Genomic DNA, 27,098 nt, shown 5'->3' with positions numbered 1-27,098 from the left:
GGCAGATTCCAGGGCAGTGGTTGCGAATTGCACAATCCCATACTATAGTACTCAGAATTATGTAGTCTGTCTGGCACCTCACCCACATGTCACTTGGTAGTTTCTTCAGGTCTAGGCCTGTAGTAACTTTTTTATATGGGATTGGGTGGGGAAGAGGAGGGATGAAGGGGCTGCACACTCCAATTATTTTGCATTAACAACAAAAATAGACTACTCTGTTCCATGCTCTAGTCTGTACAGCACCCTGACCTCTGTAAAGCCTCTATTCAAACTCCATTCAAATCTTTTTTTAAAGTGCATAAGAAATGAGCCATCTAACATTTTATTTCTTACTAAAACAAAATTTTGAAAAAATTACCATCCATTTATTTCTTTATAGCCTAGCTTTTGCTCAAAAACCATGTAATTTTATTGCTGTTATCAATTTTCTGTACTTTCCCTTCCATCTCCAGTCTTGTTACCCCCCAGTTATATTAGCTTTTAGCTGTTCCGGCCAAGGATTTGAGATTTGTATCTGAACTGTGAGATGCCTTGCATTCTTTTGGGTACTGTAAAAAATAATAAATGCATGGGGTTTGGAGTTCCTACTGAAGTGTACCAAATATCAGAGTAGCTGTTATTTCACACAGGGGGATGAAGTCTTACAAGTTTAAAAGATATAAAAAAATGTAAAACTAAAACATACATATAAGTTTACATAAATGAACAGGTAAATAAATCAGATAACTATGTAGCGTTTTGGAAGACATGGTTATATATTTAAGATGTGCTATGGACACTTCCTTTTTAGTGAAATGAATACTGAAGATTAACATAGCTAATATATATTAGTAAAAAAAAATCACTCAATCACTAGAGGGAGATACATGTAGGCTTTGAAGGGACATTCATTAGCTTCTCTCATTAGAAAACTTTCTCTTGACTGCTGCCATTGCACCTGCATGATTGCAAATGTACATACAGTTTTTCCTAGGGAAAAAAATTCTACATTTACCATGTTTTAAAACAAAAATGTTTTCATTATTTTTATTTAAAGGTGGTAATATAGCTATTTTATATGCAAATTGTACTGTGCCTTTCCTTAATTAAACAGATTGTGCTATTTAGTCTCTGCCATACTGTTTTGTCAGTTTGGACATAATCCTGATTTCATTGAAATTAGTGGCATTAGTGAGAGCAGGATTTAGTCCTCTATTGCAATACATTGTAACATGTCAGAAATGTATAGAGATGTGATTCTCTAATATTCCAGCTGAAAATCATAAGCAAAAAAGGGAAACACTTGCCACCAGTCCATTGCCCAAATTGATTTTTATTCTTATGTGTACAGTTATTTTAGCAGCTTAATCAACTAATTTGAAATAAAAGTACAAAGTTTTAAAGAAAAAATTAGTCTGATTGTAAAAGTTTTCAGCATATTAAAAAAATAATTTTTAGATTTGACAGAAAACTACTAAATATTTGAACTCTCAACTATTGCTACCTTGTTCATTTTCTATTAAAGATTAAAAAAAAAAACCTAAATTTTTAGATTTAACAGACAGAAAAGTAATAAGTATTTGAATTCTTTCAACTACTGCTACCTTGTTCATTTTCTATTAAAGATTTAAAAAAAAACTAATAATTTTTAGATTTAACAGACAAAAAAGTAATAGGTATTTGAATTCTTTCAACTACTGCTACCTTGTTCATTTTCTATTAAAGATTTCAGGTCTGTATTTTCATGGCTTCCTTGGGCCAGACATAAGAGTCCACTACAAAGCTGTCATAATCAGTGCTATAAACCTGTGAGCGGATGAATGCTTCCTTGTCTTCAGGCTCAGGATAGAAAGATGCTGTTTTATTGCTGTAGGCTTGTTCTGCAATCTGGAAACACACAACCAAGTTGACAATTACAACCTATTAAGTTTATTGCAATGCTGTTCCAAAAGTAAGAGTAGAAATGATGATAGCTCAAAATTTAACAAACGATACCAGATTCTCTGCTGGTGTTAAACAACAGATTTATATGAATTTGCATCAGTTGTGGATCTGGCCCAATATATCATGAGGAGGGGATTAACAAAGGTTGTGCAAAATTTTCTGAAAAGCTGGGTTGGTGCATCCATTGAAATGAGTTTTACCCGTGGCCTTCTCACTCTCTTTACTCCTAGGGGAAATCTGCGCCCTGAATTGATACCTTCTGCAGATTTCTTGGCTCCCCTGCAGAAAAATGGGGGAGCAAAGAAATCTGTGGGGAACACACACCCCTTTCCCAGCAGCCTGGGTGCATCTGCTGGGAGCAGCTGGCAGCAGAGAGTAGATCACTGTGGGAGGGAGGCTGGGCGAGCATGCATCCATGGAGAGATGTTAAGGAGGTAGGGCTGGGTGCCTGCCTGTGAAAGAGTGAGAGAGACTCACTCTGTCCCTCTTGCTCCCTCTTGCTGCATTCCGGGCTTGGAGGCATAGGGCTGTGTGAAGCAGGCTCTGTCCCTGAGGCAGAGCACAAATGTAACAACTAAGCTGGCAGGTTGCTAATGTTCACATTGTTAGTTCATTGTTCCCATTCTTAGGGTATGTCTACACTACCGCGGTAGTTCGACGGCTGGCAATCGAACTTCCGGGTTCGATTTATCGCGTCTGGTCTGGACGCGATAATTCGAACCAGGAAGTGCTCGCCGTCGACAGCGGTACTCCACCTCAGCGAGAGGAGTACCGCGGAGTCGACGGGGGAGCCTGCCTGCCGCGTGTGAACCGCGGTAAATTCGAACTAAGGTATGTCGACTTCAGCTACGTTATTCACGTAGCTGAAGTTGCGTACCTTAGATCGAATTGGGGTGTTAGTGTAGACCAGGCCTTAGTCAATTAAGGCTCCTTTAGCTTGCCAGAGTGATGTAAAGTATCAGAGGGGTAGCCTTGTTAGTCTGTATCCACAAAAACAATGAGGAGTCTGGTGGCACTTTAAGACTAACTCCATGCATCTGAAGAAGTGGGTTTTTTACCCACGAAAGCTTATGCCCAAATAAATCTGTTAGTCTTTAAGGTTCCACCGGACTCCTCATTGTTTTAGAGTGGTGTAAAGGAGCCTTATTGTAAATGACAGTAACTGAATCCTCAGCTAGGAAGGTCTATGGGCTTTCTCACTTTTTTTCCTGTGCCAGAGAGGCACAATGGTATTAGATTACAGCTTGGGATCTATTTTACTTATCCATTTAAAAAAAAATGCAGGACAATGATTAGGAAAACTGTATGACTTTCATGTATGAAAGTCTGAGCAATTTGGTGTTCTGTAAAGTAGAATGTCGCTTTAAACACCAAAATAAAAGTAAGGTAATTTAAATGGAAATCCAGGATTATAACTGGAATGCAGGTTATTGGTTACCAAGTATTTGTAACCTTCATGTGTTTAGGAAATGCTGAACAGTTGTTGTGATTTTTTTCTGTATGGTAGTTTAAATAAATTACCAAAATAAGTGAAACTGCTGTGATTATATTGCATTATTTTGACAAAAAATGCAGAATTTTGGATTATTTGCCCTGAATTCCCCCAGGCCAGACATAAGGAGTTCTCTCTTGGAAGTTTATCTCTGGTGGTGCAAATGGATTGCTCACTTTTATTCAGTAACATCCTAGCTTTTATGGCAGCAGTGGGCAAATTAGTCCCCCCTTCACACAAGCAAGAAAGAAGTGAAATCTTTCCTTTTAAGAAGATACCTTCTTCATGTAGAAAAGATGTGTAATTCTTTGTACTTTGATCATCTTTTGCCAAGGTTAACTCTTCCTTTCCAAGCCTCACATGAAATATTTCTTGCTTCATTTTGCTTAAAGGCTCAACGGCCACTAGATGTGACCAGAGCTGTTAAGGTTGCCATAATTGACAATATCTTTCTTAGTAAAGCTAAATCTCCAAGAAATGGCGAGTTTTGATCCTACACCAGCGTGTGGGCTTTGTTTTAGTGATGATTGGGAAAAGCACCTGATTAAAAGCTTCTGAATTCTCCATAGTTAGTTGAATCAAGTGCTATATTACTAAGGCCTTTCGTTTTTGGTTATTCGTTATTGGTAAAATTCCCAGGTTATACAAAAGTTATTTGTATTTTTTACCAATTGTAACCCAAATTTTGGACCTCTCACATACACGAAAATACTGATCATGTTAAGAAAATCTAATACACTACATTGAATAGAAGTATTTTTGTTATTAATCAATTAGTCAAAGTGTAAATGTGAGCCAGTTAAAGTAAGACAACATAATGGAAGATACACATGCACATCCATGGGTATATCAGTGCTTGAGTCCTAACCCCCCCACCCCCCAAACTTGCTGAAATTCCCAGACCCAATTCTCTGCTCCCAGGAGGAGAGATGGTGGCTCAGTAACCTGGATGGCCCAGGTACCAGAGCCACCATCTCTCCTTCTGGAGCGGGCCCGGAGGCAGAAGACTAGAGGAGGGAGCCTTAGAAGATGGCGCCCTTATGTTCTCCAGTTCCAGGCCCGCTTTGGTTTAGTAAACCAGGCCACCCAGATTACCAAGCTGCCATCTCTCCTTCCGGAGGAGGGAGTTGGGTCAGAATAGTCTTACCTTTCTCTGTTTGTTGCTTCTTTTCTGTCCTTCCATCCCCCAATATTAACCCAGAAAATTGAAGTTTTTCCCCCCACACCAATTTTCACCCGTGCTTCAATTTTTGTTATAAGCCTCATTAAATTCCTGGGAAATTTAAAATAAGAAGAAAACATGAAGTGCCTTGTGCATCACCAAAGCATATGTGGCTACAGAAAAACTGAATTCAGAAGAAATCTGAACCCACTCATTTTCCACAGTGGCCTCTTGAACAGAAAGGGCATCAGCTGGCTGAAAAAAATCTGTGTGTTTGTGCACATGCTCTTTCTCTCTCTCTCTCTCTCTCTCTTCCTCCGACCCCCAAGATGCAGCATTCTTTACTCCCCAAACAGATTAAACCTCCTTCCCTAGAAATAGGGCGAACCATCTTCTTTCTCCTTCTTAGCACTGCCTCTCTATATTACAAATTTCTTAGTCTTGGGGAGAGGCTATGATCCCAAATGGAAAAGTTACCTTGTAATTTGCTTTCAGGGATTGACCTTGACCTCAACCTGCCCCCTCTGAAGTTCTTTGGGTATTTCCACAAGAGCTCCTCTTTGGGTCCATGCATATAATTATCACCATTGAATAAGTCATTACTGTTAAAGTTTAAATTTCTCTCCTAATGGAAATTCAGTATTTCAATATATCTTTGGAAATGTTCATCTAGCTTGAAGGCAGAAAGGTGTGGCCAAGCCCTGGAGCCCCGTATACAAGCCTGAACTGCTTTCAATATTTGCTGGAAAACAGGCACAGCCCAAAACAGGCACAGCATAGATTCAAAGGCCAGAAGGGACCACTGTGATCACCCAGTCTGGTTTCCTGTATAACACAAGCCATAGAACTTCCCCAAAATAATTCCTAGAGCATATCTCCAACTAGGAGAGAGATCAGACCAGAAATGAATTAATCAAGTTACAAATTTTCCATTTTTTTCCATTAAATTTTGCACCTAAGTTAAAAAGATTAATTCTGTCACAGTGAATAGAGGAGGAAAGTTTCCAGCACTTTCTGAAAGGATTTGCCAAGCACAAAGGCAATCTGATTTTAGCCTGAGAAGTCTGCTTAGAGATGTTTTGACATCTATGGAACACAGCTATTATCAGCCTGAAAAGAAGTGAACTAAAACAAGGCTTTTTATATGTACCTGGGATCCTGTTACCAAATGAATCAAAGGGAACCATTCCACAGATAGGGAGCTATTGACAACACTGCTCTTCCAAAAGGCTGTTCAGTAAATGGGATTATCTATAACATGATAACCCACTCAGAAATAAAACGGAGAACTCATGGGAGACAAAAAGCCACAGGGAATGTAGAAATGGGGCTAAGTCTGTTGTTTTTCAGTGCTGCCAAATCTATGGGTTATCAAATTACTTTGGGCACTTTATAAGCTACTGACATAGTGCAGTCAATTTGGCAAAATCCATGCATGAAAAACATATATTTGACTTCACAAAAAAACTATTTGTTTTGATGGGTCAAGATAAGGAGGATTGGAACAAAATCAAGCAGCAGCAGGCCAAAGGAAGGAGGAGGCTGGCATGTGAGAAGGCATTTATTCTCCTGAAAGGCAACTAAAGGATAGGAAACTATTGACAGTATAGGATTTCATGGTTCCAAACTTCATGGATCAGGTGCTAGGAACAGCACAAGCAACTAACCAGGTGGTACAGAATAAGCAGTAGAAACATCATTCTACTGTAGTCACCTGTAATTAAACACTGAGTATATCATATTTTCAGCTCCTTCACTCCTATGCCTGAACTGTAAGAATTTGAAATTTTAAAAAACACTCGGCTTGCTTCATACCAAGATTGATTTAAAATGACTAATGAATCCTGAAAATATTTTACTTCAGCTAATCTAATTTTAACACATGCAAAGTGCATGGGTAGTGGAGAGTGGCTGCAGAATGAACTGAAATCACTTACCTTCACAGCAATTTTCAGTGACACATCTCGAATAGTGACTAATGGAGGGTATAGACGACCCTCCTCTAAATGTTTCTTTGAAACCTGTTGAGCTATCACCTAGAAATAAAGCAGAAGATAGATTTATTTTAAACCCACAAGCCTACTTTACAGTAAATCAGTTCAAAAGCAACTTTCATAGTAAGTACACTTTCTGATTTTGCCAGATACAAAGTTCTCTGCATAGCACTGCTGTTCACAGTTCTTAAATCTAATATTTTGTAGAAAATAAAGTTGCCGTTAAATATTTGCATGTATTTTCATATTTTCTTTAAATATGTATTGACTTTTAGTTATTCCTGTGCTTTTGTTTTCTCTTTGTTATCTTCCTCCATATGCAGCATTTCACTGAGACTATGTGGTACTGAGACCTTAAGCCAAATTCCTTACCAAGGTGGTTTCAGAATTTCATTAGAATCAATCCATCAACCTACCTGTGTTCTTTCCAAAACCACATGCCACACAAGAGGAGAAGAAGCTTCAGAGCTTGGATATGTCCAGGGCTCTTCAGTGTTATTTTGACAGGACCAAATCTTTCAGAATGGCCCCACGTCTATTTGTGGTTATAGCTGACTGGTCCAAAGGTCAAGCCCTTTCATCCCAGAGACTCTTAAAATGGATAACACAATGTATGTACCTCTCTCACTATTAGAGTTCACTCCACCAGAGATCAAATGGCATCCTCAGCAGGCTTCCACAACATACCAATATCTGAGATCTGCAAAGCTGCTTCATGGAGCAAGCTGCTCATGTGTCTTCAAGCATTACACACTGGACTTGGCTGCCAGATCAGATGCAAAATTTTGGAAAGCTGTATCCAATCTCTGTTGGACTGATGCAGCTGATACTCTTCATACCCATTGTTCTGAAAAGGTTACTGCTTACTGCCAGTTACTTCAGAGCAGAAGGAAGCTGGAGTGTCTCCCTTGCTGCTTCCACCATGTTCTCAAAGGATCCCTCCTGTTCTGGTGAGGAAGCTCTAGCCAGCAATGCTGGTGGTGACCGAGGCCTCCTTCTTTTAATCCAGACATGTGAAGGAGTTCCGCGCCAAAGTCTGTTGGAGGGCAGGCCTTGCTAGGGCCAGTACTGCCATGTTGGCAGGTTGTGTTGGTACCAGCCCAATCATGGGTGGCCTATCTATTGCCAGTCCTGAACTGGGATTCAGTACCACATGCCTTCCAAATATCCTTGCAGGCATTATCCACACCTTTCAGATGATGATTCCCTGCTCAAGTTGGGGAAAAGAATTGCCTGATGATGGGAGGAGAAATCTCTCTGTGGCAGTGGATGTGGCTTTGGCTCCATTGGTAGTGGGGCCTGTATCAAAGCCTGTGCTAGTGCCGTATCCGGTGCTGAGAAGAGCGGGGAGTGGGGTGGGCTTGTCAGAGGCATATCTCACTACTGGAAAGGATTCTGTCTCTGGGTCCAGTGCCGAGAAGAGCAGTGAAGGAAGCTCGTCTAAGAGTTCTCAGTATCAGGAAATTGGGATCTCTGGGTCCAGGGCCAGCACTGGTCTTGGTGTCAATGTTGGCACAGGTGAGTCTGTCTTCCTTAACCTAGGTGTTGCTACTGGAATCTTGATGCTATCCTTCATTGGTGTTGAAGATTTTGAGAGCTTCTTTCTCGGCCCAGAGTCCTCTCTGCGGGATGGATATGTTGCCCATTCTCAGTTGCATTTGCACTCAGTGCAGACAAGCCTTTTTGCTCCAAAAGACGGTGCTGAGTTTCTCTTCCCTGGAGCTGGTGCCATAGTCGGCACTGAGGCCTTCAGTGCTCAGGTAGTGTGCACCCTCTTCATCTTCCTTTCCCTGCTGGTACTGGGCGTGTGGTTCACAGTCAGTGGGACACTCCACAGAGACAAGGGATGTCTCCATTCCTGGATCTGTGGCTACCCTCATGGATTGCTCCTATGGTGTACTTTGAGCCTTGTCTCTCGGGATTTCTAGGTGAATGCTGAAAAGGAGCAGCAGATAGCATGCTTGTCTGGGAGATGTGCTTCTGCGAGACAGAACAGGCATTGCTGTGTTCATCTATGATAGGTATTAGTCCATTGCAGGAAGGACGGGATTGAACCTGGTAGGTTTTGAAATTGCCACAGCTAGCAGTTAGTGCAAAGTGCCTTGACCTACTGTACACACAGGGTCTCCCCATGTCTGTCCTGACTACTGCTTTTTTGAAGGGTAGAGTGGGGGAGCATGCAACAAAAATCAAACAAATAAATTAATATAATGAAGAAATGAAGAAAAATGGTTTTCACTGGAGAAGAATTCTGAAAATCAGAAGCAGGTTAGAAACAGTCCAGATTCTGTCTTGCTGGCAAGAGGGAACTGAGGGAGGGTCAGGGCTGCTTCACCCTTTATATCCTCACACTGAAGCATGAGGAGGCTCAGGGTGCATACCCTGCCCTGCTGGACATTGCAATGCGAAGATTCCAAATTCACATGCTTGGGGCACATGCATACCTACAGTGGAATCCACATGGACACATACCCGAAAAAGAAAGCAGCCTAGAGCTTTATTTAACACTAGAACCCTCCACACTAGCATCAACTTCCTGGACACGACAATCAGCTTCAACAATGGAACCCTACAGACAATTATATACAAGAATCTCATGGATCATCACACTACCTCCACAGATCCAGTAACTACCCCAAACACACCAAGAAATCTGTTATCTACAGCCAGGCCCTCAGAAACCACAGAATATGCTCTGAGGAGAAAATCTGGGATACAGACCTTAACACATTTAAAACTGCCTTCACCAAACAAGGACACTCCACCAGAGAAGTAAATCACATCATGGAACAGGCCATGCAAATACCCCAAGAGAACCTGCTTCAATACAAGGGGGAAAAAAACCCTCCGACTGCACACCCCTAGTTGTCACCTACCACTCCACACTGGAATCCTCATATGGGTATCATTAAACAGCTGTAACCTATACTGTATGAGACCACACCTTGAAATAAATCTTTCCTGAACACACACCCTCTTCTTGCCTTCAAACAACCCCCCAACCTCATCAACAGAGGCGAGCTCTCCACAGACCAAGACCCAGCAACTCAAAGTAGCACCTGAACCTGGCATAACAATAGATGCAAAACATGCAGACATATCTTCACTGCTACAATGATCAATACCCCCCACAACACATCTTTCAAAAACCATGGGTCCTACACATGCGGTGTACCTATCCCAGTGCACTAAATGCCCCAGTAACAACTATGTGGGTGAAATGAGACAATCACTATGCTCTCGAATGAAGTCCCACAGAAAAATAATAGAAGAGATAAATACCATATCACTCATGGGTGAACACTTTTCACAAAACAATCACTCCATATCTGACTTCTCAATCCTTGTCCTCAAAGGAAACCGGCACAACACCTTCAAAAGATGAGCCTGGTTGCTTAAATTCATAACTTTGCCAAGTTAAAGGGTTCCCAACCCTCCAGGATTTTCCTGGGAGTCCTCAGGAATTAAAGATTAATCTTTAATTAAAGATTATGTCATGTGATGAAACCTCCAAGAATACGTCCAACCAAAATTGGCAACCCTAACCAGGCACTAAAAATCATGGTCTGAATAAAGACACTGGATTTAGGGCTTATTACAACAATCTGTAACCCACTAATCTCCCTCTTTTGACCTATGACTGCAGGGATGTTAACAGGCCACTTCACCTTGAATGGTCTGTTAGAATATGTCCGTGTTAACTAGTTATGCTAAACAATCTGTTCCACCTTGTATTTAGCTGTGATATTCTGCGTACCTTTCCCAGACCTGAAGAAGAGCTCTGGGTAGCTCAAAAGCTTATCTCTTTCCCCAACAGAAGTTGGTGCAATAAAATATATTACTTCATTCACCTTGCCTTTCTAGAGCTTTATTGTGTGTCTTGAGTCATAGCATTGAATTGAATTTGATTTTAGATAACAGTAGGCTTTCAAATGTTGTTGTTATGCTGTAGATTGGGTAGCCCACAGGTAGTGTCTCTTTGATCTATGGGCAGTTAAAAATTTCACTGCAGCCACTAAGCATGATTACTGCCTTCCATTCAAGCTAAATGAGGGAGTAGTTAAATGCCCCTTTGTTTAGAGATAGCTGACACAACAGAAGCCACTATCCATATTACAGACCATCATGGCATGGCTGACAGTAGGCACTAAACCATGGGGTCTGAGTGCAAATGCTGAGGGTGGAATATTGTTTGGTGGAGCTATGTGTGTCAGTGAGTCAGAAGAAGACAGAGAAAGCAGCTTTCCAAGGAGACAAGAGAAGCAGAAAGCCCAGAGTGAGTGCTCTTTAGGCTGAGTGCTGGCTGGAAAGTGACTTGTAGGAACAGTGAGCAAAGACGCTTTCTCCTGTTGTTTGATTCCTACTGTGTCCAGGGAAACAGGATTTTGTATACATTCTTTGTAAATAAACAAGATTGCATCAAAGAAATATCTAACATCAGTTTTTTCTTTTGGGCTATGTCTACACTACAGCCGGGATCGAAGCTCTGAGATTGATCCACCGGCGGTCGATTTAGTGTGTCTAGTGAAGACCCACCAAATCGACAGCAGATCGTTCTCCAGATGAGAAGAGTAAGGTAAATCAACGGGAGAATTTCTCCCGTCGACGCCCCGCAGTGTAGACCCTGCAGTAACTCGACCTAAGGTACATCGACTCCAGCTACGTTATTCACGTAGTTGGAGTTGCGTAGCTAGGTAGACTTACTGCAGTAGTGTAGACATAGCCCTAGTGGAAACAACCTCCAAGACCCTAAATATTGGCTAACCACTCAGGCTAAAAAGAGGTGACGTTGTTATAGTAACTCTAAGTAAATCGAGGAATCGTGCTTAACTGTCATTTACACACAGCCTTATTTTAAATTCTGTTGGAAGAGGGAATGCTGGCCAAGACAATGGCAGGTTATATACCCAGTACATTCACATGCATGCAAACTATTGCTATCAAACTATCAGCATTTTAAATTGATCTTGAAAAGCGTATTGGCCACTAAAAATCCACTAGAGGGAGCCACAATAATTAGGAATAGAAAATTTAATCCTGTTTTATTTTATTTTATTTTGGTTTCCCCCTTAACAACTAGTGGTTGTTTGCTTCCCCCTCCCCCCAAGGGTAAACAAGCTCTTTGATAAAACAGGACATATATTTATATTTGTCAGAAGAATAAGTGAGATCTGTTGTTTCTAATTTGATTTATTCTTGGATTTAACAGGTTAGGATTTTGCTGGGGACACAAGGTTTGAAGAAATTAGCTGCTGTTAGCTTAAAGCATCGCAGAGAAAATTCAGAAGTGAAATGTTTTGTTTTGTAGCAGGAGACTACAGGAAGCAAGCTGGAGAATAAAAACTGGACACTATTCTGGATGAGACCAGTGACAACCTTAGCTCACACAGAATCCAAAAGAGTTTCTGTGCTGTACTTCTATAACAAGGCATTTGAAACAGTGTATAAACGCAACCACAAACTAATATTTTCAAAGGAAATTTCACATTCTTCAAGTGTACTATAAGTAAAAGCATTTTCAATTAATTTATGTTTTTAATAGGGAAATAGTCCAGCATTTAAATGGATGTCATCCAAGACTGAGCACATGGTATCAACCAGGTGCAGACATCTTGGCTATTTGGGAACATATTTTCTTTAATGAAAAGGTTTAACAGGATTATCTCTGAAGTGAATTAACTGTAGGCTTTATAGCGTCAAGAGTATTTCATTAGTTTATAATTCTGAACATTTTTGTTGTGCTTGGTAAAGTTTAGAGGAACAGGTAATGTTCCTTGTCATTGCAGAGAAATTGCCTGCAATTAGGAGGCATTATAGCTCACAGTACCTTAGCTTTATCATCCAAAATCAGTTACATTCTAGTTTACTTGATATGAAGGGCAGAACACCTGAAAACAGAATCTGATGTACTTACAATAAGTGAACTGTTCCTTCTATCAGAATTAATTGAAGAGGTGGCAAAGCAAGAGGTCAATAGTTGCAGGCATGCAGCCTGGCTTCATATTTTCAATAGCTCTCTTTTACAGATAAGCCTACATTACATGCTAAGAAGGTCTTTTCATTTAACAGTTATGTTTTGGGAGTCTTTTAAAATCTGGAGCTTGCTTGGCACTTCCGTTCACAATTGTTTTTCAGCTTTTAATATCATAATTATTTCAAAACCTACATGAAAAGCAAGGTATACTGTGATTTTAGTCCTTTATGGAAGATTTATACCCCTTTTCTCCCCTTCCCTCAGGACTTCAATGGAAACTTTTAACACCTCTTACCCTCAATCATTTGTGACCTTTTTTGGTGAGGGTTCCCTTAGTAGCCCATCCATGCTACTCCTAGCTCTTGCTTGTTCACAGAGTTCAATACAGAGTGGTGAGCTTCCTCCCACACTCACTCGAGATTCAAACATGCTGCTGTTTCCAGTGCAATTAGTGCCTGCAGTATGAGACCAATTGTGAGTATTCTATCCCCATAAGTATCATGAATGGCTGTGTATTAACTTCTGAGCTACCAAGACTGACTATATAGGGTAAAGATATTTGCTCATGTAAAATTTCATGAGGGACTTTCATACTGCATAATAACTTATACAGCAAAATCTGCACTAAAAACAACGTTCAGGAGGCAGACCCTGTTTTAAGAGATTTAAAAGTACTGTATCAGCCCAGTTTCCAGAACAATGTTGTTTGACTGCTAGTTAAAACTGCCTCTGTCAGCAACCAGTTTTTGCTGGTCTTTTGGACTGCCACTTAAGACATGTTTCAATTCATGTATATAGAACCTTTCATCCAGCAGTATTCCAAAGCACTTTACAAACTATATATGGGAATCACTTAACCCAAACCAAAATGAAGCTACTTCTAGAAAGAAATGAGGCAACTGTTTAACAACACGCAGCAGTTTAGGACAGTAAGTGAAGAATACCATATCCAATTGAAATTACAGGGGAGGATTTGAGCAGGCAGGATGTAATTATCCAAAGTCCTATGAGATGGATCATTGCCCTTCTTGGATGGTTAAAGCCAATGGAAACAGTCTGGCCTTTTACTAATTTTACTGATGGAAATTGTGAATGTCCCTCAGAGAGAGTGCAAGTTGATGGCACTTTTTAAAGATGCCAGAATATATCTTGCTTAACAAAACTAGCGTTGGAAACTCCAGCTGGTACACCATGCAGCTGCCCACCAGTAAGTATTGTAGACCAAAGGAGCAACATATTACATTTGCTTCTAGTTATCTTGCAGATGAAATTCAAGGTGCTGAATAGCCTGGGTCCCAGTTGTTTGAGCCCACTTTCCTGCCTTTGCTCCATCAAGACAACTTCAGCAGGAGGAAGAAGAAAAGCTTGGAGGAGTTGGGAGCTGGGTATTCTAATCTCTCGAGCTGTTGGGAATGTGTCTGAGCCTCACAATCAGGATGAAATGTAGCTTCTTTTCATCTAGGTTTTCCATAATATTTGCTGGATTCACTTGTTTTTAAATCTTCTGGATGCTACCCACTGTCTTAGATGTCCTCAAAGAAACTCAGTCAGCTGCTGTGGATATTTGAACTGTGCTCCACATTTTTGTGAAGCTGTTAGATTCTACTTGGTGTAAGGTGTACATAGAAAGCACAGTAAAACCCTGTAAATACTTGTAGCAATAATAATACATTGAAGTTTGCCCAGTACATTAGATATAACACCTGCTTATTTTTTTGAAAGTTCCACGGGATCTTTAATAACTTTCAATGATCAGGTTGTAATGTGAAATCTAATCTGAAAGACTAGATTACAGCAAAACGGTCTTCTAACCCTAATTGCATTCTGGGGCATTGCCTGAATACTGACTCAAAAGAAAGAATGCCACCTACTAATTCACTAGTCTTATTTCCTTCAGAACCTAATTTTTTCTTGGAGGTCTCCCTTCCAAGTATTGATCAGGTTCAATATGATTTTAATTTATGAGTCCACAATCTGAGAAAAATGGCTGCAGATTGAAAAAGAAAATAATTTAAATTAATCTTTTCTTTTTAAATGTCTGATTTTAGCTATTGCCAATAATTAAACATACTTGGTTTGAATAAGAGTTTCTCAATCACAAATCGTACTCTTTTCTGACGGATCATGAAGCAAAGCGTGTACGTGTAACATACACGGTCTGTCATGGAAAATATTGTGAAGTCACAAATTCCAAACAATCACTGAAACTAAGCAGGAGGAGATGATGGAGAAGGAAATCTTAAGAGGGCTGAAACCCTAAACTAAGTTTCATAGAAAACTGCAGAGGTTACATTTTTGATTTCTATGGAAAGCAAAAAATAAGGAGTCGTAAGTGCACACATTAGGCACTGGAACAATTTATCAAGGATTGTAGTGGATTCCCCCATCACTGACAATTTTTGAATCAAGATTGGATATTATTCTAAAAGATATGCTCTAGGAATTGTTCTGGGGAAGTTCTGTGGCTTGTGTTATAGTGGAGGTCAGACTAGATGATCATAATGGTCCCTTCTGGCCTTAGAATCTATGAATTTGGAAAATTATTTTCTCTATTTGCCATTTCTTCTAGAATATTTGGTCTCTTTCATTGGCTCTTCATCAGCTGTGCTTTAGCCTTATATCTATAAATATTTCATTCCTCATGGAGCTGTGAACAGAAGGAGTCTATTTTTCACTGAATGCTTTGGTATGCACTTGTAGTATATGGTTCATTCGTTGGGTGTTACCTACTTCGGTGATGCTAAGAGGTTTATGGAGTTTTGAGCTCTAGTTTTTGAATCTTTTCATATTTTGTCTCTTTTGTCTCTTCATATTTTGTCTCTGTGTGTCTTGTTTGGTGCCTCTATAGATGATTAGTTGTTTGGGAAAATTGATTTCTGGTGCAAAAGGTTTGACTATTTATGTAACGTGTGCCATAAATGTGCACCAGACTTTACAAACATGTAGAAATACTGGGTCCATACCCTGAGGAGTTTTTAATCTAATTAAGAAAAATACAATATATCAGACAAGCATTCACATGCAAGAAAGAATAGAAACATTAGTGGCTGGACAGCAATGTAGGAAGACTAAGAAAGAAGGTATTTGAAGGTGAAGAGGAAGCTTTGCTTTGTACATGGAAGATGGGCGAGACTATTCCAAACATAGTAGCAGAGGTTACATAGGAATGTAATAAGTCAAGACAGTATAGATGCAAATAATAGCAAAGTTGTGGTTAGGATTATGAAGGATAAGGAGGGTGAAATTAATATGAAAAGACACCAGTGGAGAGATTCAGGGACTGGAGTGATGGGGTCATAGCAGTGAGGGCTAAGTACACAAAGGTACTTTAGTTGTTGCAATGCCTAACCCCTTCTATGCCCTGCTGCCTAGTGGAATCCTCAGTTCTGAGTTAGGTGCCCAGGCTCCCCATAAATGGCTTGGGGAGACTTGGGTGCTTAAGGAAGAGAACATAAGAAGCCAGAATGCCGAGAGAGGAGCCACCTAAGCTCCAGAAAAGTCAGTAGGAAGAGAGGACAACAGTAAGAGTGGAGAAAGTTCCATAATGCTCAACCTGCTCCTTCCTACTCTAAATTTGCTAATATGACTGGGTAATGCAATGAGAGGCTCTTTGTCCCTGTTCCCACAGTGGCAGCTAATGCAGATGGTCACAGGGCAAGCTCACATGTGCAGGTAGGAGGCTCCGACAGCAGCTCATAGTCCCAAACTTTTCTCCTTTGCTCCCATGACTCTCAGTTATGTATGACTGACCTCTTAGCACCACCAATGGTGGACCTTCCCAAACCTCCCAGTCACATATAGTCTTCTGTTAAGTGGAGAGCAGGGAGGGAAAGTTCGCACCAAGACAGCAAAAAAGAACAAAAATTAGAAAGTAAAATACAACAGAGAATAAAAGATAATCATAAGAGAAACGAACAGAGGCAGAAAAGGTCAGGAGAGAAAATGGAAAGAAAAAAAAGATGGTGGTAACTGTAGCAGAGCATGGCACAAGGAAAAACATTATAAGGGAACCCTTCCACCAATTTCTCACAAGAGAACTCCACTACAAAAAATGCTAAAAACCCTTGTGCTAAAGACTCTAACAAGATAAAGATACTCTTGAAAGAATTACAAATAATAATGAAGGCAATAATAAACACATCCAAATATGGATAAGGTATTTGCTAGAGTTTCCTTTAGTCCAGACTTATATCAGTATCTCCCTATGGTTGTCTCTCTGTATAGCATTATAGATAGATAGATAGATAGATAGATAGATAGATAGATAGATGCACATACTCCTGAGGGCATTCAGCGCCAAAAAAATTAAAAAATCGGCACCAAAAAAATAAAATTCTGCGCACATTTTAAAATTCTGCCAATTTTGTTGGTCAAATAAATGTGGTGGCTCCAGCATGGCACTGGGGAGCATAGGCCACTGGCTGCACAGATATGGGAGATCACCGTGCAGCTCCCCCCGGGACATAGACTCAACGGTGAGGCTGCACCCAACCCTGACACAGCGCAAGGACCAGTCCTGCCCCAGAAACACCCCAGGTCCTTACCCATCTGTGCCAGGTGGCACCAGATATGGCCAGGCAGGCTCAGCAAGGCAGGATCCAAGTGTGGAGGGGCTTAGTGTGGGGAGATCCAGGTGCAAGTTGTGAGTGTTCTGTGTGGGGCAATCTGGGTGCGGGTGTCTCAGTGGGGGATCCAGGTGTGGCGTGGATCTGGATGCATTGGGGCTTGTTGGGGCACTCTGGGTGCAACAGTGTTGGGACTCTGCAGAGGGGTCCAGGTGAAGGTGATTGGGGATCGGGGGGGGGATCTGGGCGTGGGGGAGATAGAGCTCGGCAGGGAGGTCTAGCTGTGGGGTCTCAGTGGGGGGTCCAGATGCTGGGGGGGTGGGGATCTAGGTGCAGCTGGTTGGGGCTCGGTGGGGTGGGGATCCAGGTGTGGATGGCTTGTCGGAGTGGTCCAGGTGCAGGGGGAGAGGTGCTCGGCAGGGGGGTTTTGAGTGTGGGGGGTGAAGCTCGGTGGGAGGGTCTAGGTATGAGGGGGTCTGGATGCACGGGGGTTGGGCGAATAGGGGAGCAGCTCCCTGTACAGGGATCCCTCCCCCTACAGCTGAGAAGCGATGGGTACAGGAAGCAGGAGAGGACTTTGCAGAACTTCCTGCAGCCGGGGGAGAAATTTGGGAGTGGGTCTGACCTGGCCCTGGATGCCATGTAGGGGAAGAGGAAGTCCCGTCCTCCCCAGCTCAGCCGGGACTAGCAGCTGAGCCCAGTGCAGGGTAGGAGCCACCAGCTGGGTCTTCCCCAGTCCCACCTCCTGCCCCACAGTGACTTAGCTCTCTGCTGACTGCCCTGGGCCCCCAAAACATACTGCTGGGAAGGGTTGCATGACCGCTCTTGTGGCTTCCCTTTGCTTCCCTGTCAGAAAGTCATTTTTCTGTGGGGAAGCAAATAAATCTGCAGGGTACATAAATTCTGCGCATGCACAGTGGCGCAGAATTTCCTCAGGAGTAACACACAAAGCAAACAGAGTATACTGCATACATGCACAAAAAGCATATGTAGATATAGTACTAAGAGAACTTTTTGTTCCTTTTAAAATACTTTTTATTAAGGCAAATTTACAATAAAATGTTAACATACTACATCATATATTACTTATTCAGGATCAGGTTAATATTCAAAGAATCTGGCTTGCTGGCTGGGGAGCCCTCCCCTCCCAGGAGTATGCTAAAAAGGGTGACCAAATTTATAAATATGTATCCTCTTTTTGGTGTTTCTCTTGTGTACATGTGACAATCAGGGTCCAGACGCCCCAGGGGGAGAACAGAAGGTTTAAACCTAAAAATAAAAGCAATTAAAGCAACCGATTGAATACTATGTTGTTTTCCTGTAAGAGGATATCAAGATCTTTTATGAAATTTTATAATGCACTGAACTTAATAATCATTATGAGATATGTACACAAGATATGTGTGTGTGTATATATAAAAAATTTAATGGTAACTGTGGTGCAACTTCAGCATCACCTCACAACAGGGTGGTAAAGGAATCAGGCAGGAAGAGGCTACCTCTCCAACCAGACAAGTCTGGCTTTGAGCACCTAGCCATTGTCCAGCCCAGAAAAAAGCCAATATGGAACCATCCAAGCAAACAGGAACAGTTGAAACTGAAAAGAAAAATTCATCTTTGGAACCCAAGAAAGGAGGGAGTCTCCCCCACTTTGAATATCTATAGTGACTGAAAAAAATGCAAACCCTTTTAAATAAAGGTGGTTTTGTTTAATATCTTTATTAATGATCTGGAGGACGGTGTGGACTGCACTCTCAGCAAGTTTGCAGATGACACTAAACTAGGAGGCGTGGTAGATACACTAGAGGGTAGGGATCGGATAAGGAGGGACCTAGACAAATTAGAGGATTGGGCCAAAAAAAACCTGATGAGATTCAACAAGGATAAGTGCAGAGTCCTGCACTTAGGACGGAAGAATCCCATGCACTGCTACAGACTAGGGACCGAATGGCTAGGTAGCAGTTCTGCAGAAAAGGACCTAGGGGTCACAGTGGACGAGAAGCTGGATATGAGTCAACAGTGTGCTCTTGTTGCCAAGAAGGCTAACGGCATTTTGGGCTGTATAAGTAGGGGCACTGCCAGCAGATCGAGGAACGTGATCGTTCCCCTTTATTCGACATTGGTGAGGCCTCATCTGGAATACTGTGTCCAGTTTTGGGCCCCACACTACAAGAAGGATGTGGAAAAATTGGAACGAGTCCAGCGGAGGGCAACACAAATGATTAGGGGTCTGGAGCACATGACTTATGAGGAGAGGCTGAGGGAACTGGGATTGTTTAGTCTCCAGAAGAGAAGAATGAGGGGGGATTTGATAGCAGCCTTCAACTACCTGAAGGGGGGTTCCAAAGAGGATGGAGCTCGGCTGTTCTCAGTGGTGGCAGATGACAGAACAAGGAGCAATGGTCTCAAGTTGCAGTGGGGGAGGTCCAGGTTGGATATTAGGAAACACTATTTCACTAGGAGGGTGGTGAAGCACTGGAATGCGTTACCTAGGGAGGTGGTGGAGTCTCCTTCCTTGGAGGTTTTTAAGGCCCGGCTTGACAAAGCCCTGGCTGGGATGATTTAGTTGGGAATTGGTCCTGCTTTGAGCAGGGGGTTGGACTAGATGACCTCTTGAGGTCCCTTCCAACCCTGATATTCTATGATTCTATGAAAATGGAAAGGGTTTGAACTGAAGGCCAATCAGAACTTGGGGGACAGCCTTGAGACAGGAGGCTGTCTGTGAATGCTGGATACCTCTGACAGCTAGGGGGGCATGCTGGAGAATTGCTTTAAAGCAATAGATAACTCTTAGAAAATAATCCCTTAGAAAAGGGATTTTAGCTAATATGAAAGTGTAAAGCCGGAGGTGGCGTCTTTATGTTTATTTTCTGTATAATGTGTATATGTTTGTTTTCCCTTACTATTTCATTTTTGAACCTGTGGGTTATTTTTTATAAATAAGTTTTTAAATAAATTTATATATAAACTTTTTGTTTATTTTTATCCCAAGCAGATCTCTGGTGTGCAAACTGCATGGAGTATATATGCCAGAGTGAGCTGGTAACTGGCAGGCTGGTTTCCTGCCTCCATGGGTAACAAACTGGAGGGGAATGTTCCAAGTGTCTGGTAATTAAGAATGTGAGGACGACGTATTTCGGGAGACCTATGACTGGAGGGGAGGGGGGGCTTTTGGTGTCACCCTAGAAAGAGTAACTTGGTTGGTGAGACCTTATGTTTGTGGGCAGGCTACTGGTGTCAGAGAATTGAACCACAGCTGCATAGCAAAAAGGTGCCTAAAGACCCCTAAACCTACATGGCTGGTGGCGTCAGAACCCCTTACTGGTCTGGGTGGACTCCAAAACATCATAGTATGTACTTGGTGTGACGGGTTGGATCACAGAAACCCCCTTGGGAGCTGCCACCCGATGTGCCAAGACTACCCCTGCTTCTGTTTTCCCTGCCAGCTCAGGACTCCAGCACCCTGTCTTGCTGAGCGAGACACTCCAGTCTGGCTCCAGACACAGACCCAGGGTCTGAATCACTTGTCCCAAAGCTGCAAGTTTACCTGAAAACAGCTCATAGAAGTGTGCTTGTCTTTAGCACTCAGATGCCCAACTCCCAATGGGGTCTAAACCCAAATAAATCCGTTTTGCCCTGCATAAAGCTTATGCAGGGCAAACTCATAAATTGTTCGCCCTCTATAACACTGATAGAGAGATATGCACAGTTGTTTGCTCCCCCAGGTATTAATACATACTCTGAGTAAATTACTAAATAAAAAGTGATTTTATTAAATACAGACAGTAGGATTTAAGTGGTTCCAAGTAGTAACAGACAAAACAAAGTAAGTCACCAAGCAAAATAAAATAAAATGCGCAAATCTATGTCTAATCAAACTAAATACAGATAATCTCACCCTCAGAGATGCTTCAGTAAGTTTTTCTCAGACTGGACACCTTCCAGGCCTGGGCACAATTCTTTCCCCTGATACAGCTCTTGTTGCAGCTCAGGTCATAGCTAGGGGATTCTTCATGATGGCTTCCCTCCCTCTCTCCTCTGTTCCACCCCTTTATATATCTTTTGCATAAGGCGGGAACCCTTTGTCTCTCTGGGTTTCCACCCCCCCCCACTGGAAAAGCACCAGGTTAAAGATGGATTCCAGTTCAGGTGACCGGTTCACATGTCACTGCAAGACTTCATTACTCACTTGCCAGCACACACATATACAGGGAGACTCACAGGTAAACAGCCATCTGCAGACAATGGGAGTCATCAAGATTCCAAACCATCATTAATGGCCCACACTTTACATAATTACAATAGGCCCTCAGAGTTACATTTTATATTTCTAGTTTTAGATACAAGAGTGGTACATTTCTACAAATAGGATGATCACACTCAGTAGATTATGAGCTTTGTAATGATACCTTACAAGAGACCTTTTGCACGAAGCATATCCCATTTGCATTATAGTCACTTATTATCAAATTTTTATAAAACCATATAGACTGCACAACGCCACACTTGGCTTGAAAGCTTTTCTATTGCAACAACAATTTATACCTCAATTCCATAGGAGGAGAAGTCACATTTTTCCAATAACGTGAAATACAAAGTCTTGCTGCTAACAATAAAAAAATAATTTGTCATTCTGTTTAAAATGTAGATCCTTTACTGGACCATTAAGTAAGCAGGTCAGGGGATCTCTAGGAAGGTACTATTTGGCCATAAAGATGAATTGCTAAAAATTTCTTCCCAAAACTGTCTAATTCCACAATCACCACATCTGCAAGTATGTTCACCTTTCCTCACAACCACTCCAACAGAGCGCCTTCCTAGTAGCAAAAATATGACTGTTTTTAACTTGAGTTAAATGCCATCTAAACAGTAATTTATAACAATTTGCTTTATGACAGACACAAATTGAAGATATATATCCCCTTTCCCACACAGAGACCCACTCATTCAGATCAAATTCTTTGTCCGGGTCCCTCTCACATCCTTTCATCGGGGTTGTTTACTTATCAAGATCTTTTTCAGTCAAAATTGTATACATCTTAGAAATTAAACCTTTTGTTCCAGCTTGCTCTTGGATCAACTCCTCAAATGTGATTAAAGGTCTAGATCAGTGGTTCTCAAACTTTTGTACTGGTGACCCCTTTCACACAGCAAGCCTCTGAGTGTGATCCCCCCTTATAAATTAAAAACACGTTTTTATATATTTAAACACCATATAAATGCTGGAGGCAAAGCGGGGTTTGGGGTGGAGGCCGACAGCTCGCGACCCCCCCATGTAATAACCTTGTGACCCCCTGAGGGGTCCCACCCCCCAGTTTGAGAACCCCTGGTCTAGATAGTGTCATCTTGTATCCAGATTTCAGAGTGCAAAATATTAAATGATGAAGTGAATTTCATACTGGACATCTGAACCCAACTAATACTAACTTCTTTATCAAAATAACTGCTTAAAATATATAAATGTATTTATAGGAGTAGAAAACTTATATTACCTTACAAATAAAGAGCTAAAATGTTAAAAGGAAATATTGTTTTCAAATATTGATTTGAAAGATAGCATTTGGATATTTATTTTAGTGTTTATTACATAATCACTGATTTGAAAGGCTTTTAAAAATTATTTTGAATAGTGTACCCACCTCAGCAGTAGTGAGAAAAATTTCTTCACTTATGTATCTCAATCCACATGAAACAACACCAAGGGCAACTCCAGGAAACACATATGCATTGTTACCCTGTCCAGGATAGAAAGTGCGCCCACTTGGAAGTGTCACAGGGTCAAAGGGGCTTCCACTTGCAAAAATGCCACGCCCCTAAAACAAAATATATTTTGAAAGTGTTACTAGTTTGTTTGAGAGGAAACTTGTTCTCATGAAGGTTTTACATAACTATTTAAATATTTAATGTATTACAATATTTCACTTATAATCTTAACTAATCTTCTTGGCACTCTTCATTGGATACTAGATTTATTTGACCTGACAGATGTCCTGGATGACAGAATGCTGATCATTGTATCTACAGAGTATCCTGTGTGGCTGATTTATGCTATGTAGTAGATACTGGCTTATTAGGAAGCAACAGATTATATACATTTATTCAGAAGCCATGAATGTGATTTAGAGAAAAGATAAGGGAAAGTGTAAGCCAGTGTTAATGATCAATTCCTTTATCATCATGGGAAATACAGATGTGTAAATATCAGGAAATATGGGAGGAAACGTCTATATTTGTAAAATTCAATTAGTGTCATGCTGCCAAATGTAAGCTTTAGTTTTGAGGTGACTTTAGGTGTCTCACTTTTCTGCTAAACTGAAGTTCACCCTGTGCAGAGGGCCAGCACAAACCATATGAACCAATTAAATCCTCAAAATAGGGCTTAAGGAGGATTTAAGTAGTGTATAGTCCTTGTGCTGACCCTTTGCAAAGGAATGAAATTCAGTCTTAGCAAAGGCTGAGAGCACTGGTGACACCCAATCTCCAGTGCCTTTTGTGGATGTCTGAGGAGTTGTCTTGGAGGCAATTGTGAGCCCTATCTTATTAGTGCTTTCCCCATGTAGCTGATGATCTATAGCAGGGTTAGGCAACCTATAGCATGCGTGCAAAAGGCGGCACGCAAGCTGATTTTCAGTGACACTCACACTGCCTGGGTCCTGGCCACTGGTCTGGGGGGCGCTGCATTTTAATTTAATTTTAAATGAAGCTTCTTAAACATTTTGAAAACCTTATTTACTTTACATACAACAATAGTTTAGTTATATATTATAGCCTTATAGAAAGAGACCTTCTAAAAATGTTAAAATGTATTACTGGCACGCGAAACCTTAAATTAGAGTGAATAAATGAAAACTCGGCACATCACTTCTGAAAGGTTGCCGACCCCGATCTATAGTAAGAAACAAAAATCTAAATTCAGAATAATGAGATAAGTGAAATTCCAGAGGCTCTACTTGAACTACCTATAGTTCTGAGCCTTGCCTTGCTGAGATGAGAGTACTTTAGGCTTTAAATAGTAAGGTCAAGTAGGGGCAGGATGCTTATGCTCAGCCCTACAAGAGGTCCTTTGTCCAGCCCCCTTTAAAATTGCTAAAATGATTAATTTTACTGTTCAATAGTTTTGAGAGACTCCTTGTAGCACAAAATGTTAGTTTATTTTAGAAAACTGAAAATGTGTATTTTAAAACACACCAATGTTCCTATTCAGTTCTTCAAAAGGATATTTTGTTTAGCCTGGTGTCATGCAGTATTATCATGGACTGTTTATTATATGTTTTGGTGAGAGATATTCCAGTATATCTTTAGCTCTGGTTACCAGATATAGCTGCCCATTATAATCAACCGTTCATATTGCATGCATTCCTGTTTGACTCTTGCATTGCACTGTCATATGTACTTTTCAGTAGAGGAATGGGACATGCTACATTTTTGTTTGTATGACAGTACAAGCTTCCTTATACAAGAGGAGAAATCCAATACAGAACCCATGATCCAATGCAAAAGGCAAATGCATCAGTTACTCACACTGCTGCTGTGGTTATTAACACTCACTCCAGAACCATAGAACTTTAAAAAAAATGAACAAAAAACAAACTGTAGTTCTTTGTTCTTAATTTTATTCGCACATAACCAGTTCTCTGTACTTTTCACCTGTGTCTTTAGTTACCGGAAATCTGAGTAACAGAGGTCACTGATCTTGGGGCCCCATTCTCAATACAGAATGATTTCTAGTATTTTGCTTCCTGCAAGAAGGCATGTCTATCTTACTGAATATTTATAAATACAAAACATATCTTTAAGGAAAAACAGGTCACTGTGCATTTAAATGACACACAGAAGGTGGAACTAAATCAAACATAACATATGTTACTAACAGTCTCATAATTGACAACTACTGATATGTTAAGTATAGTAATGAAGGACGGAGAGTATTAGACAAGCATCTAAAGGCTGGCTATAATGCACTGCCAACCTACTAAATGCTGCTCTATCCTAACTTGGTGGGGAGATTCTTGCAGATGGAATATAGAGTGGACATTCTCTGTCGCTAACTGCAGTACACAGGAACAGTTAGCTAAAAGCACTAAAACACTTCAATAAGGCTCCTCTCATTTCTTTGCCGTTTAATTTAGAATAAAAAATGGCTGTTTCATAGCCCCATGAAATGTATTAATATTAAAAATTGGTGAAATATTTTTCTGCCTAGTATTTCTGAAATGCAAATTAAAATCAAGCTATTCAGAGATCATTTTGTTTGTTTGGTGTTTTGTTTTGCTTCAATGGAATTATCAGATTTGTGATGTTACACATTTAACTGGTTTCCACATAGAGAATTAACTAGTTGTTATTTCTAATCTAGAGCTTCTACATTCACCTAAAACAAATACAATTTTAAAACATAACAAAGCAATTGTTGATAGCTGTTTGTTTTTCTTTCTCTAACACTACATTTAGTGACTATATACATTAACCTTCCATTACCTCAGTCATTTGGTAGCACTGCTCTGCAGAGCACTCCGCTTTGCTGGTTGGGTTACTTAGGGCAAAAATGATAGGCTGCTTGTTAAAGGAAGCCATATCCTTGAGAATCTGTTTTGTAAATGCACCACCAATAGCTGCAACTCCTAAATAAAAGAAGAGAAACACATGACAGAAAATGTAGGGAATGCAGTTTGTTCAAGTTATTCATGAATGTCATTTTGAAAAGGAGTAACAATACAATAACATTTTCTTTTACTACAACTTCTCTATTAACATTTAGTTGATTTTTTCCCTACTTCCGTGATAAAAACAAAGGAGTAACTTTTACATGTGCATAACCTCAGGACTCTATGTCTGCAATTGCTAACAACAGGAAAGTTACTTACCTGTTACTTACCAGTTCAGTAGCTGGAGTTACTCTCAAAATTGAAACCCCGGGGCTTTTAGTCATGAAATAATGCTAGACCCCCCCCCCCACACACACACACACCTCTCCCGTACAGGGCAGAAAATAAACTAAATAAAGCTAAAACCTAATTATTAAATATAAATAACTAAAAGTATTTTTAAAAACCTAATTAAATATGCAACTAGAAAAAAAAGATGGATGTTGCCAGCTGGGTCCGTCTCACACCCAGGAATGATTCAAAGGAACTGAGAGTAGGTTGGTTGTTCTTTCTCCTTTATACATTCAAGGGGGAGGGCTCAAGGGCATCAACGGAGCAAGTAGGACCAACAGACGCTGCTGGCTAACAAGTTACGATTTCTAGGTCATGGGACGCCTGCACACCAGAAGCAGAACTAATTTAGAGAAGCACTCGAAGAATACTAGTTAGCTAATGTTTGTCTAATGCTTTGATGACGTAAACCAATGAAGTGCCATGTATATTTTTGATAGGGTGCTTCTCCCCCTCTCCCCTCATTGCAACCTTGAGCAGAAATCAAGCACAATCACACACACTTTCTACACAATTTAGTGTAAGGGCTGTGTGGCATTAACCAGCCCAATTGGACAGCTGGGGTTTGGGAAAGGCCATGCCCTGGCACTCCACAGTAGCAAGACTACTTCAGACAACCTTTGGGGAAAATGCAAGGGCTACATTTCCTTTGCATGCCAGGGAGCTCCAGGAGCTCAACAACATAGGAACAGGCCATACTGGGTCAGACCAATGGTCCACCTAACCTAGTATTCTGTCTTCTGACGGTGGCTGCTGCCAGACACTTCAGAGGGAATGAACAGAACAGGGTAATTATTAAATGATCCATCCCCTGTTGTCCACTCCCGCTCTGGCAATCAGAGGTTTAGGGACACAGAGCATGGGGTTGCATCCCTGACCATCTTGGCTAATAGTCATTAATGGACTCTCCTCCATGAACTTACCTAATTCTTTTTTGAACCCAGTTACACTTTTGGCTTTCACAACAGCCCCTGGTAACAAGTTTCACAGGTAGACTGTGTGTTGTGTGCAGAAATACTTCCTTATGTTTGTTTTAAACATGCTACCTATCA

At 40.9% G+C, this 27,098-nt stretch overlaps 1 protein-coding gene across 3 annotated transcripts in view; it reads right to left on the bottom strand.

The window, feature by feature from the left end:
- Window positions 1–1,510: 1,510 nt before the first annotated feature.
- ME1 (malic enzyme 1) overlaps window positions 1,511–27,098 on the bottom strand; it is a 400,997-nt gene continuing 375,409 nt past the window's right edge. The window contains exons 11-15 of one of the 3 annotated variants that reach the window (XM_026654431.2): window positions 25,589–25,731; window positions 22,750–22,923; window positions 6,515–6,613; window positions 1,707–1,866; window positions 1,511–1,606 (exon numbers count right to left, since the gene is read on the bottom strand). In XM_026654431.2, the coding sequence (XP_026510216.1) occupies window positions 1,708–1,866; window positions 6,515–6,613; window positions 22,750–22,923; window positions 25,589–25,731 (575 nt within the window). In that variant the 3' untranslated portion in view covers window positions 1,511–1,606; window position 1,707. The other 2 variants (XM_024193234.3, XM_026654437.2) reach the window with 2 other exon arrangements.

Source organism: Terrapene carolina, unplaced genomic scaffold (assembly GCF_002925995.2).
Source record: "Terrapene carolina triunguis isolate 2854851 unplaced genomic scaffold, T_m_triunguis-2.0 Scaffold42, whole genome shotgun sequence".
In the NCBI taxonomy this organism is placed as follows: Eukaryota; Metazoa; Chordata; order Testudines; family Emydidae; genus Terrapene; species Terrapene triunguis.
Note: the sequence above shows the minus strand (reverse complement) of the source record. Positions and strands in the feature narration are given on the sequence as shown.